At 47.6% G+C, this 14191-nt stretch overlaps 1 protein-coding gene across 2 annotated transcripts in view; it reads right to left on the minus strand.

The window, feature by feature from the left end:
* Nucleotides 1–14191, minus strand: part of LOC112252057 (FYVE and coiled-coil domain-containing protein 1-like) — a 39543-nt gene that overhangs the window by 19992 nt on the left and 5360 nt on the right. The window contains exons 2-11 of one of the 2 annotated variants that reach the window (XM_024422965.1): nucleotides 13752–13852; nucleotides 11918–12024; nucleotides 11464–11589; nucleotides 10745–10851; nucleotides 9848–9991; nucleotides 9621–9714; nucleotides 6937–9453; nucleotides 5791–5883; nucleotides 3386–3504; nucleotides 1497–1664 (exon numbers count right to left, since the gene is read on the minus strand). In XM_024422965.1, the coding sequence (XP_024278733.1) occupies nucleotides 1497–1664; nucleotides 3386–3504; nucleotides 5791–5883; nucleotides 6937–9453; nucleotides 9621–9714; nucleotides 9848–9991; nucleotides 10745–10851; nucleotides 11464–11589; nucleotides 11918–12024; nucleotides 13752–13806 (3530 nt within the window). In that variant the 5' untranslated portion in view covers nucleotides 13807–13852. Of the gene's footprint in view, nucleotides 1–1496; nucleotides 1665–3385; nucleotides 3505–5790; nucleotides 5884–6936; nucleotides 9454–9620; nucleotides 9715–9847; nucleotides 9992–10744; nucleotides 10852–11463; nucleotides 11590–11917; nucleotides 12025–13751; nucleotides 13856–14191 lie in introns of both variants that reach the window. The other variant, XM_024422966.2, reaches the window with a different exon arrangement.

The raw sequence follows: 14191 nt of genomic DNA on the forward strand, positions 1-14191 counted from the left end.
CTCCTTTTCATCAGATCCCTCCCTCCTTTTCATCAGATCCCTCCCCCCTCCTTTCTGTCAGATCCCCCTCTCTCCCTCCTTTATGTCAGATCCCCCCTCTCTCCCTCCTTTTTGAATGTCAGATCCCTCTCTCCCTCCTTTTCATCAGATCTCTCCCTCCCCCTCCTTTTCATCAGATCCCTCCCTCCCCCTCCTTTGTCAGATCCCCTCTCCCTCCTTTATGTCAGATCCCTCCCTCCCTCCTTTATGTCAGATCCCTCTCTCCCTCCTTTTCATCAGATCCCTCCCCTCCCTCCCTCCTTTGTCAGATCCCTCTCTCCCTCCTTTATGTCAGATCCCTCCCTCCCTCCTTTCTGTCAGATCAGATCCCTCTCCCTCCTTTATGTCAGATCCCTCCCTCCTTTATGTCAGATCCCTCTCCCTCCCTCCTTTTCATCAGATCCCTCCCTCCCTCCTTTATGTCAGATCCCTTTCTCCCTCCTTTATGTCAGATCCCTTTCTCCCTCCTTTATGTCAGATCCCTCCCTCCTTTATGTCAGATCCCTCCCTCCCTCCTTTATGTCAGATCCCTCCCTCCCTCCTTTATGTCAGATCCCTCCCTCCTTTATGTCAGATCCCTCTCTCCCTCCTTTATGTCAGATCCCTCTCTCCCTCCTTTATGTCAGATCCCTCCCTCCCTCCTTTTCATCAGATCCCTCTCTCCCTCCTTTATGTCAGATCCCTCTCTCCCTCCTTTATGTCAGATCCCTCTCTCCCTCCTTTATGTCAGATCCCTCCTCCTTTATGTCAGATCCCTCTCTCCCTCCTTTTCGTCAGATCCCTCTCTCCCTCCTTTTCATCAGATCCCTCTCTCCCTCCTTTTCGTCAGATCCCTCTCTCCCTCCTTTATGTCAGATCCCTCTCTCCCTCCTTTTGTCAGATCCCTCCCTCTATGTCAGATCCCTCTCTCCCTCCTTTTCGTCAGATCCCTCCCTCCCTCCTTTTCGTCAGATCCCTCTCTCCCTCCTTTTCGTCAGATCCCTCTCTCCCTCCTTTATGTCAGATCCCTCTCTCCCTCCTTTATGTCAGATCCCCTCTCTCCCTCCTTTATGTCAGATCCCTCTCTCCCTCCTTTATGTCAGATCCCTCTCTCCCTCCTTTATGTCAGGTCCCTCTCTCCCTCCTTTTCATTAGATCCCTCTCTCCCTCCTTTTCATCAGATCCCTCCCTCCCTCCTTTTCATCAGATGAGACTGTCAGTGGTGAGATGACATGACAAAGACCCACACTGCTCGCTATGGGAGAGCATCCTCAGAGGACACACTCCCCACAGGACTCAGCCAAGAGGGTAGAACTAGACCTTGCTATCTGATCACCCAAACGAAGGCAGAAAACAACAACACCCTTTCCAGTTTCTAAACAAAAGCCTGTCTTAGATCTACAGATCAAAGGTTCAGCTGTCGCTTTGTCTTTTTCTTCCTGCGCTCAGGATAGTGCAGAGGAGGGACTAGGTCGTACTTGATAAGTTCGATGAGGCGCTCCTCCAGGGTGCTCTTGGTTCGGTATAGGTCGTCGATCTCTGCGGTCGTCCTAAGGTAATAACTACGTTTGTCCACCTCGGCCTGCTCCAGTTTCTGCTTTAGCTCCTCACACACCGCCTGGACCGTTGAGAGAGCCTCCTCAGCACTAAATGACAGAGAGATAAGGGAGAGAAAAATATTAAAGTACAAGGCTCTGCATGGTCAATCCGACATCTGCAGTGGCCGTACAGCATTTACTGCGATGCGGACTCCACAGAAGTCAGAGCATTCATACTTCTTGCGCTTCGCGGAGCAGAGCCGAGCTGTTGTGAAGGAAGTTGTGAAGGAAGTTAGATTGTATTTATACAGGACCTCCTGCCCCCACCTACCATCAACCAATCATGTCAATGCGGAGCTATACGGAGCCCTTCGCAGTGCGGAGCTAGCTCGATTTGGCCTTCGCAAGCCTCCAGAGGCTCCGCAATTGCATCACACTCTCTGTACAGAGCCTCCGGATCGAATTTCTGGATTAAGCATAAATTGGCTTTAACTGTCCACTGAATATTTGTACAAGTTAATATTCTGTTAACTCATCCCAAATAATGTTGTTGACTTGATCTATACTAGTATATGTGGCCAAAACATAAATTGGAGAAAAAAAACACTTTAAAAACCCCACCTCAAACTTGTATCTCAAAAAGATTGTTTAAAAAGTGCTTGCTATTTCCTCATAGAGCATGATGTCATGTTGGCTTGTTGGCTGAGCTGGCCAATCAGCGGTCTACTCCCATGAATATTTTAATGACTGGTGTACGCCCACCCCATTTTGTTGTTGTGGTACTCCCACATATTTCCAACACATGAAAGCTGCTTTTTAACATACTTAATAATAACAACTTGAAATTAATTATAGGCCATATTTCATAGAAATCTGGAAATACTGGACAGTTACTTTAAGAGAATGGAAGAGGGAGTGTGTACGACTACAGCCCCGGGCGTACTCAGTCCTCCTTTTCCTGTAGTCCACAATCATCTCCTTAGTCTTGGTTACATTGAGGGGTAGGTTTTTATTCTGGCACCACCCGGCCAGGTCTCTGACCTTCTCCCTATAGGCTGTCTTGTCGGTGCTCAGGCCTACCACTGTTATGTCGTCTGCAAACTTAATGATGGTGTTGGAGTCGTGCCTGGCCATGCAGTCGTGGGTGAACAGGGAGTACAGGAGGGGACTGAGCACGCACCCCTGGGGGGCTCCGGTGTCGAGGATCAGCGTGGCAGATGTGTTGCTACATACCCTCACCACCTGGGGGCGGCCCATCAGGAAGTCCAGGATCCAGTTGCAGAGGGAGGTGTTTAGTCGCAGGATCCTTAGCTTAGTGATGAGCTTTGAGGGTACTATGGTGTTGAATGCTGAGCTGTAGTCAATGAATAGCATTCTCGCATTAGTGTTCCTTTTGTCCAGGTGGGAAAGGGCAGTGTGGAGTGCAATAGAGATTGCATCATCTGTGGATCTGTTTGGGCGGTATGCAAATTGGAGTGGGTCTATGGTCTATGGGATAATGGTGTTGATGTGAGCCATTACCAGCCTTTCAAAGCACTTGGCTACTGATGTGAGTGCTACGGGTCTGTAGTCATTTAGGCAGGTTGCCTTTGTGTTTTTGGGCACAGGGACTATGGTGGTCTGCTTGAAACATGTTGGTATTACAGACTCAATCAGGGACATAATCTTTGACTCATGCACTTACATAAGAGAATAGCAGACAGAATTGTCTTGTCGATTCTGTACGATGCGTTTAAAAATATCTTAAGACAAGCTACTTAGCTCATCTAAATGGAAAGGTTGTTTTCTGTGTGGGGTATAATAGGTAAATGCCGGGGTTATAGCCTTACCTGGTGACAGAGTCTCTTAGGTGCTGAATCTCTCCCTCACTCTGACAAATGGCTGCTTCGGACTTTGTGATGTGAGCATCCTTCTCTCCAATCAGCCGTGAGTACTCCTCATTCACCCCCTTCATCAAACATAATCATAACATGCAGTAGTTATAAAAATAGAACCAACAAACTTTCAGAAACAGGTGTTTGATCGGTTGATAAATTAATACAGACCAAGGATTAAGAAGTCTACAGAGGAGCGTTGCTTTGTAAATGAACAGCCTCTCTCTCTCCTTCACTCAGATTATCATAGCACAGTACAGGCAGATTAATTACAATGTGTCACATCCTGTCTAGGCAAGGACAGGAAGGAGATTAAGACCACTCTGCTCTCTGTTTTATCATACTCGGCTGATGAACACCGAACTCTAATCTGTTTCGTATTAATTAAACCGGTCAAGTGTGTACAGGCCTGCTCTTCTTTCATATGAATTTCTTTGCCCTCCCTCATATGTATTCCTAGGCATCTCTAATGAAAACGTAAAAACATACGCCAGAGCAGACAGGCTGGACGTGTGCACATCTGATGTTGTCATCCACCCAATTATATGATCATCTTATGAATTCTTATCACTGATTCTTTGCTTTCAGCTATTTCAATGTCAGCTATTTATGATTGTGATTTATTAGGATCCCCATGGTGACGCCAATGGCGACAGCTAGTCTTACTGGGTTCCGGCATATAACGAAATATACATTACAGACAAAAGACATTACAGAGAAAATACATTACAAGACAAGGGATTGAAGACTCTGTTATATTGCACTCTTGTCATACTGTGCATTCGGAAAGTATTCAGACCCTTGGACTTTTCCCACATTGTGTTATGTTACAGCCTTATTTTAAAATTGATGACATAAAAAAAAAATCATCACGATACCCAATATTGACAAAGCAAAAGCAAGTTAAGAAATTTTTGCAAATGGATTACGAATAAAAAACAGAAATACCTTCCTTCTGTACATAAGTATTCAGACCCTTTGCTACTAGATTCGAAATTGAGCTCAGGTGCATCCTGTTTCCATTGATCATCCTTGAGATGTTTCTACAACTTGATTGGAGTCCACCTGTGCTAAATTCAATTGATTGGACATGATTTGGAAAGACACACACCTGTCTATATAAGGTCCCACAGTTGACAGTGCATGTCAGAGCAAAAAACAAGCCATGAGGTCGAAGGAATTGTCTGTAGAGCTCCGAGACAGGATTGTGTCGAGGCACAGATCTGGGGAAGAGTAACAAAAAACGTCTGCAGCATTGAAGGTCCTCATGAACACAGTGGCCTCCATCATTCTTAAATGGAAGAAGTTTGGAACCACAAAGACTCTTCCTAGAGCTGGCCGACCGGCCAAACTGAGCAATTGGGGGAGAAGGGCCTTGGTTAGCTCCAGAGTTCCTCTGTGGAGATGGGAGAACCTTCCAGAAGGAAGCAGCACTTCACCAATCAGGCCTTTATTGTAGAGTGGCCAGCCGGAAGCCACTCCTCAGTAAAAGGCACATGACAGCCCACTTGGAGATTGCCAAAAGGCACCTAAAGACTCTCAGACCACGAGAAACAAGATTCTCTGGTCTGATGAAACCAAGATTTAACTCTTTGGCCTGAATGCCAAGCGTCACGTCTGGAGGAAACCTGGCACCGCCCCTACAGTGAAGCATGGTGGTGGCAGCATCATGCTATGGGGATGTTTTTCAGTGGCAAGGACTTGGAGACTAGTCAGGATCAAGTAAAAGACAAACGGAGCAAAGTACAGAGAGATCCTTGATGAAAACCTGCTCCAGAGCGCTCATGACCTCAGACTGGGGCGAAGGTTCACCTTCCAACAGAACAACAACCCTAAGCACACAGCCAAGACAACCAAGGAGTGGCTTCGGGACAAGTCTCTGAATGTCCTTAAGTGGCCCAGCCAGAGCCTGGACATGAACCAGGTCGAACATAACTGGAGAGACCTGAAAATAGCTGTGCAGTGATGCTCCCCATTCAACCTGACAGAGTTTGACATGATCTGTGGAGAAGAATGGGAGAAACTCCCCAAATACAGGTGTGCCAAGCTCGTAGCGTCATACACAAGAAGACTGAAGACTGTAATCGCTGCCAAAGGTGCTTCAACAAAGTACTGAGTAATACTTTTGTAAATGTGATAATTTCAGTAGTTTTTTTATTGTAAATTTGCAACAATGTATTGAAACCTGTTTTTTCTTTGTCATTATGAGGTATTGTGTGTAGATTGATGAAGATAAAAAAAACAATGTAATATATTTTAGAATAAGGCTATATTGTAACAAAATTTGGAAAAAGTCAAGGGGTCTGAATACTTTCCGAATGCACTGTATGTGAATAATGTGAAGAGGTGAAGATACAGACCTCTAACTCTGAGACTTTGGCCTCCAGACCGGACACCTTTTCCAGCTCTTTTGGCAGCTGGACTCTCAGTTTCCCCAGCTCATCATTCACACTCTGGATAGATAGAGAGTAAAGCACACAGGTGTTCAAATGAAGAGTAAAACACACAGGCATTCTAATGGAGAGTAAAACACACAAGCGTTCTAATGGAGAGTAAAACACACAAGCGTTCTAATGGAGAGTAAAACACACAGGCGTTCTAATGGAGAGTAAAACACACAGGTGTTCTAATGGAGAGTAAAACACACAGGTGTTCTAATGGAGAGTAAAACACACAGGTGTTCTAATGGAGAGTAAAACACACAGGCGTTCTAATGGAGAGTAAAACACACAGGTGTTCTAATGGAGAGTAAAACACACAGGTGTTCTAATAAAACACACAGGTGTTCTAATGGAGAGTAAAACACACAGGTGTTCTAATGGAGAGTAAAACACACAGGTGTTCTAATGGAGAGTAAAACACACATGTGTTCTAATGGAGAGTAAAACACACATGTGTTCTAATGGAGAGTAAAACACACAGGTGTTCTAATGGAGAGTAAAACACACAGGTGTTCTAATGGAGAGTAAAACACACATGTGTTCTAATGGAGAGTAAAACACACATGTGTTCTAATGGAGAGTAAAACACACAGGTATTCAAATGGTGCCAAGTAATCATTAACTGTTTTATTAATCACATTGCTCTTAATGCTGCTTTTCGACTAACACCAGTGTTACACTAGTGTATACACCCTTATGATATACTAGGGAAATTGTGTCTCCGTAGTTAGGGCTGACAGTGAGGATTTGTGAAGAGCAGAATCAACATCCTCCACTGGGTGTTGAAGTCCACAGTCAGACATTGTTATATAAATGTCAGCTGAAAAGTACCAGTGGCCTGGCTTTGGCCCCAAGTTAGAGCAGGTCCGCCTGAGTCATGGCCCAGTGAGACACGGGTGCTGACCCGCGCAGATGGAAACAGAGAAGTCTGAGACTTTTGGGTAAACACTGGGTGGAAATACACCATAAACTGCCCTTTCATGTGCCGCCTTAATGATATGATTTTGCTCCTGTCCAGGATTCCCCCAAGGCACACGCTTTTCACAGAACTCCAGTCAAACTCACCTTGATCTGGTTCTGATGATTCATGCTCTCGGAGCTCATCTGGAACTTGACCGCCTCCATCTCCTCCCGACTTGAGTCTTTGAGACTCCTCACCTGGCCCTCCGCCTTCTCCAGCTTCTCCTGGAGTTCCAGCATGGCTGCCGGAAGGTTCTCCATCATCCTCAGCTCCTCTCTCAGGCTGGCGTTCTCCTGGCGAAGGGCGGCCATGCAAGCCTCCTGCCGCTCCACCTCCCTGGACGTCCGCTCTTCTAGCTCCCCTATCCTGCCTGCCTCCCCCGCCCAGCCTTCCTTGGCCTCCTCCCTTTCTGCCGTCAGTCTACATATGGTCATCCCAAGCTCTGCCATCTCTGTATTGGCCCGGTGGAGGCTCTCGCGTGTCTCAGCATTCTCCATGGCCAGCCTCTCGTTCTGGGTCTTGAGTGTGGCCAGCTCTCCTCTGGCGGAGGCCTCAGCGGCGGCCAATTCTGCCCGGGTGGCTGCCTCCACCCGGTCACGCTCCCTGCTCAGTGCCTCTTCCCTCTCATTGCACTGCAGGAGCTCGGCTACGTGCCTCTGGTTGAGTGCCTCGGTCTGGGCTTTAAGCTGCTCCGTTAGGGTCCTGTGTTCGTCTCTCTGGGCCTCCGTGACCTCCAGCTGGGCCTGGCTCCTCATCCTGTCCTCCGCAGAGGTGTTCAGCTGCACCCTCAGATCCAACACTTCTGCCTGGAGCCTGGTCACTTCCTTCATGTTCACCTCCAGCTGGCCCTCTACCATGGTCATTTTGGCAGCTATCTCCTGGCTCTCCTTGGCCTGGGCAGAGCTCCTCACTAGCTGGGTTCTCTCCACCGTTTGCTTCTCGGTGGTGACCCTCTCTATCAGCTTTGTCTTTTTGGCGCAGGCCTTTTCTGCATCTGTCTTAGCCTTCTCCAGTGCCCTACCCCTGGCCTCTAGGGCCTCCACCCTGGCCTGGAGCTCTACACAGCCTTTCTCCTTGTTCTCGAGCCGGGCCTGCCGGTCTTTGAGCTGCTCCTGCAGGCTGGCCTCACTCCTGCGGGACCGACCCAAGCTCTTCTCCAGCTCTCCGATCTGCCCATGGATGGCCTTCAGCTCATCCTGCATGGAGCTCAGGGCCGCCCTCACTGTGGCCTGCTCCTCCCTCAGGCCTAGGTTCTCCCGCTCCAGCCGTTTGCCGGCGGCGTCTGACACCTCGGCAGCCATGGCTGCCCTCTGCAGACTCTCGTCCAAGGCCCGGTTCTCCTCACGCAGCCTCCTGTCCTTCTCATCCACAGTCACTTTGGCGTCGTCCAGCTGGCTCCTCAACTGCTTGTCAGAGGCCCTCAGAGCAGCCACCTCACCCTCAAGGGCTACCCGGCTTTCTGCCAGCTCCTTCTTCAGCTCCTCATTCCTCTTCACTGTGCCCAGCAACTTCCCGTTCAGCTCCATCAGGTTGGTGCACTGGGTCTTGTACTCCTCGATCCTATTGGCTTGCTCCCTGACGCTGGACTCCAGTTCTGAGAGGTTGGCGCTCAGGCCATCGCGCTCTGTGGTCAGGCTATGGCTCTGGACCTCCAGGTGCTGGAGCTTCTGGGTGCTGGAGAGCAGCTCCGCCTCTCTGGTCTTCAACTGCTTCTTCAGGTAGAGGAGTTCCACCTCCAAGGCTTCTTTCAGATTGCCCATGCTTCCCTGGATCTCCTCTTTCTCTTCCTGCGCCCTGTCCCTGGCCTCCTCGGCCTGTATCTCCCTTTCTTCCAGAGCACTCTGGAGGTCATGCAGCTGCCTCTGTAGGTTGCTGGCCTCCTTCTCCCTCAAAGTCAATGCCCCCTGTAGCTTGTCAATGGCGTTACACTGCTCCTCTGCACACTCTGCGAACTTAGACTTCTCCTCTGCAGCAGACTTTGACAGCGCCTCCAGCTTGGCCTCATCCTCCTTTGCTGCCACCTCCTTGACCCTTAGCTCATTTGCCAGCTTCTCGGCCTGCTGCCTCCTATCCTCTCCCTCTGCCAGAGCCTCTATCTTCCCCCCCTCTGCCTCCTTCAGTCTGTCCAGCAGCTCGTGGATCTTCTGTGCTGAATCAAAATAGCTGGTCACCTGCTGGCCCTTCTCATCCAACACACCGTCCAGCTTGGCCATTAGTTCTACGTTCTTCCCCTCTGCGGCCACCAGCTTCTCCTGGAGGTGGCGCTGTTCTGCTTCCCTGGCCCTCTCCCCAGCCCTCAGGGTCTCCAGCTCGCGGGACAAGGCCTCCTCACGCCTCTCCAGGGCTTTCAGGGTCCCTTGCATACCCTGCTGTTCCTCCTGTGCGGTCAGCGACACATCCAGCTGCCTCTGGAGCTCCACCACCACACCTTTGAGCTCAGCACCCTCCTCCCCCATCAGGCGCACCCTGTCTTGGAGCTCCCGCTGCTTCAGCTCTGACTGGTCCAGCTCCAGGCGGAGCTCGTCCAACATGCTTACCTCCACGCCGGAAGGCAGCGACTCGTTCAGCTCGCTCAGCATGCCCGGGCCGTACTCAGGACTGCCGGGGAACTCATGAGCGTGCTGGGGGTGGGTATTAGAAAAACGGGGTACTAGAGTGAGTACTGCAGACTTGACACATTGTTAAGACATCACTAGAAATACTGTATGATCTCACAAGATATGACTAGCTCCTTATAGAACCATATTAGTCCCAGTAGAGTAAAAGCTCTGAGGAGCTGTATCAGTACCTGTGAGTATGTGCTGGCCAGGCTGTTAATGCTGGAGCTGCGACTGGGTGGTTTCCACATGTGGCCAGGTGAGTTGGGCATGCCCAGTGTCCTCCTGGAGATAAGAAAACACACATGTGATGAGGTGACATCACCAAGTGTCTACATTTGATCAATTCCTCAATCCAATGCGCAGCATCTTGAGTGTGGGGTGCATTTATAAACATAATGACTTTGCAATTGGTTACCTTGCAAAGGTGGGCCAGGACGAGTCAAGGTCATGACCCCTGGAAGCCACGTCAAACTGGATCTCGTTGAGTTCATACAGGTGACTTACGATGTCAACACTGAGGTGGGATTTCAGCAAGGGGCTGCGAGCATAGTACCAGTCACTGCAAGGAGAAGGAGAGAAGCATATACAGGGAAATGAGTTGAGAGATAGGCATAACAACACACACGTGCTTACATTCACATAGAAATACCTTCACTAACACACTTGGATTGTTCCTTATATTAAATCACTTCGACACATACAAAAAGTACTTTTTTGGACTAATGTACATGCTTTTTACAAACACACAGGTACATTTCACAAGTACATAGAGCATATAGACGTGGTTCTGTACAACGGGAGAAGTAACTTTTCGAGAAGCGGATTGGTACAAAATGCTGTATCTATACTGAGTCAGACAACGTCTACTCCCCTCCCACTGAACACTGCTTCCAGTAACCTTTGGCAACATAAGAACAAGCACACTGTGTTTACTAACCTGAGGAACAGGGAAATGTTTACAGAAGTAAAACACCACAAAGGAAAAGAGAAATGAAAGGCGCTAACAAGAATCAGGAAGGAGATGTTGTTTACTTGAAACAATCGATTTCAGAATAGTAGTCTGTAACATAAACAAGTCCCTTCATTTAGCCAGACGTGAGCCTATCCCAGACGTGAACCTATGACCTATGCACCCATGTTTAACGGCTAAAACTGTTGCTGGAGTGGGGTCAGGTTTGAGATTTGAAAAAAAAAAGTGTCTGCTCACTTTGCAGTTTCCAAGTATGATATTTATTTGAGACTTGACCCCCTCTTTGCCACAGGGATTTCAACCAATGACCTTCTGTGAATCCTGTGCTGGGTTGAGTTTTACCTGGTCACCCTTTGGTTCATCAGGCACTGCTGCAGCGTGTCGGCCAGTCGCTGGTGCACCAGGGAGTAACGAATGAAAGCCCTGCCTTTCCCCAGAGAAGTCTTCAGCTGGAAGGGAAAAGTACAGGAAATATTCACAGTGCTGTACAGCAAATATATGTGATAGCTGTTCCTCTGCCAATGAGGCCTTAAACTAGCGTATGTTTCCTGAATGTGTCCATTAAAGGGATAGTTCAAATCAAAGTTCGTCAGACATTTTCATTCCTCAAAAGTGGTCTATAATCAATCATCCATATTCAACTAAATCTGTTGTGTAGATCCTGTTAACAAATATGATTTGTTTCTTCATGGCTAGTATCCACTACCCGGCAGAACGCTAAATTCCCCCATGCCCTTATAACCACTTATCAGTTAGACTGACAATTGAATGCATCTATGTTAATTATGCAATCCGTGACAGCTGCAATGTCAGGAGTATTATCCGTTTAATCACACAAGGGAAAGATACGTCAAAGTAGATTTGGTAGATCATTTGTAGATACAGTTAATTTGTTCCTTCATTATTTCACATTTGGTGAAACTGTAATGCTATACATAACTTCAGATAGAGGGTACAAAGAAATGGTGACAGTGGTGTTTGCTGTGACCCACAAGAAAGTGGTAAAGAACTCTAAAGATAGAACGTTATGTATGAATTACTAAAAGTGCTGATCTCAATACCTCAGGGATGGATTTGACAAAGCGGATACCATCGTTGGCTCCTTTGATCTTGGCCAGACAGTCGCTGAAATAATCCCAGTAGTCTTTTCTGGTGCCAAGAAATGTTGTCTTCTCCTTCTGGTCAAACTGAAAAGCGTAGATGACGTGTTAGCGACAAATTGCATGTGACCTACTGTGCAGAGATCTGAACAATGCCATATTGGTGAGCATAGCAGGTTGGCCTTGATTTGACTCGGACTCTGTGCGGCGGTTTCCTGGACACAGATTAAACCTAATCCTGGACTGAAAAGCATGTTGCTTAATCTGTGTCTGGTAGGAAAAAAAACGGATTGTTCTATAGATGTTTTGATTAATTAACCAATCCTGGATGTTGCTTTGAGGCCTTGGTCCCGCCTAAAGAAAGGGAAAACACTGTTCGTACTATACCACTGTCTATGAACAGTGAGTGACTCACCTGTAGAAGGTACTCCAGTTTGTAGGAGAATTTCTGCAGATTGGGACTATCATCTGTGATTGGCTCCCCATTCTCCCTGTACTCTTTAGTGAGCTCAGTAACAGCATCTGTGGTTCAGAGAGAGGACGAGAGAGAGAGAGAGAGAGAGAGAGACAGATGTTTTTTCTCTATTTATAAGATGTTCTACATTGAATAATAATAGTGAAGACATAAAGCTATGAAATAGCATGTATGTAATCATGTAGAAACCCAAAAAGTGTTAAACAAATCAAAATATATTTTATATTTGAGATTCTTCAAAGTAGCTACCCTTCGCCTTAATGACAGCTTTGCACACTCTTGGCATTCTCTCAACCAGCTTCCAACAGTCCTGAAGGAGTTCCCACATATGATGAGCACTTGTTGGCTTCTTTTCCTTCACTCTGCGGTCCAACTCATCCCAAACCATCTCAATTGGGTTGAGGTCGGGTGATTGCGGAGGCCAGGTCATCTGATGCAGCACAGCTGTTCTTGCCATAACGTGGACTTGATATTTTACCAAATAGGGCTGTCTTCTGTATATCACCGCTATCTTGTCACAACACAACTGATTGGCTCAAATGCATTAAGGAAAGAAATTCCACAAATTCACTTTTAACAACGCACACCTGTTAATTGAAATGGATTCCAGGTGACTACCTCATGAAGCTGGTTGAGAGAATGCCAAGAGTGTGCAAAGCTGTCATCAAGGTAAAGGGTGGCTACTTTGAAGAATCTCAAATATAAAATATATTTTGATTTGTTTAACACTTTTTTGGTTACTACATGGTTCCATATGTGGTATTTCATAGTTTTGATGTCTCCACTATTATTGTAGAATGTAGAAAATAGTAAAAAATAAAGAAAAACCCTGGAACGAGTAGGTGTGTCCAAACTTTTGACTGGTACTGTACATCAACGTTACACAAGTATTCCCCTCACTCATACACAGCTGACAGGAACGGAGTTTCTACTACACGAGCTTTACCTGTTGAGAGAAACACATTACTGTGATCGTCCCTGACCTGGTAGCCTCTTTCTCCTGAACTAAACAAAAAAAAACGTAAATCGATCTAGGCCAATAGGCACAGTATCTGTGGAACGTTTTAAGTGGGCACAGAAACCATTACAATGTACCAAAAATACAGTACACACAGTCAGATGTAATATCCTCACAGTGCCCTGGATACATTTCAATGGTTTCCAGGTCATATACAGGTCAAATCAGATGGAGTCAAAAGCCCAGTATATCCACCCAGGCATGTCTCCCCAACCCCTACCCACAACCTCTAACTCCACACAGATGACCCCCTCCTCACACATCCCAGCTCAGTACAATTACCCACTTGCCTCTCATCCAGCGTAAAAACAGGAAAGACACCCGTGACGGGTGCAGCCTGAGGCTAAGCACCCCCTCTCTCCCTCGCTGCATGCCGACAGGGCCTCTCTGTCGCCCCAGCCACACCCTGGGGGGTACACCCCGGGGACTGGGGGAGAGGGTCGGCTCCATGATGTCGTCCCAATGAGGAGACCGGACAACCAATGTGTGGAAAGAAATGCTGTCGGGCTTGAAGCCGAGGCCAAGCCAGTTACATCGAGGCCACTGCAACCCTTCTGTCACTTTCTCTACCTCTGTGATCCTACTCTCTTTCTATCTTTCTCTCCCTCTCTGACTCTCGATGTCAGCCGACAGTGGTGGTCTACCCCTGTAACTATCACACAGGCCCGCACGCACTGGTTGTTACAAAGGGACCGACACGCGAGAAGTCACACGCAGTCACGCACACGCACACAAAAACACACAATGGCAGTGTACCATGCAGATCTCTGATAATCCTCTGAAGCTGGCTCTCCCCCACACCGCCGGCCATGGTCCGACTGGCTCTATGGCAACCAGGTCACGGGGTGATACACAGTCTGCTGAATCAGAGAATCAGATGGACAGTCAGGAACAAAAGACAAGCATGTACTGACACACACACACACGCGGGCGGGCGGACTGGGACCAAAAATCTACCCCCATTATTAGCTACATAATGATCATTTAGACAATTTAGACAATCCGACTGGGCTAAAAATGGACCAGCCCAACATCTCAGTACTACATCCCTTTCTCATTCTATCTGTCATTCACTCACTATATCACACACACACATGCATGCAAACACACACATACAGTCAAACACACACACACACACACTTTCATTCCACATTTCTAAGCACCGCTGGAGACCATGCTGTGTTTCCCAACTTGTG

The sequence above is a fragment of the Oncorhynchus tshawytscha genome, linkage group LG06 (genome assembly GCF_018296145.1).
Source record: "Oncorhynchus tshawytscha isolate Ot180627B linkage group LG06, Otsh_v2.0, whole genome shotgun sequence".
Classification (NCBI taxonomy): domain Eukaryota; kingdom Metazoa; phylum Chordata; class Actinopteri; order Salmoniformes; family Salmonidae; genus Oncorhynchus; species Oncorhynchus tshawytscha.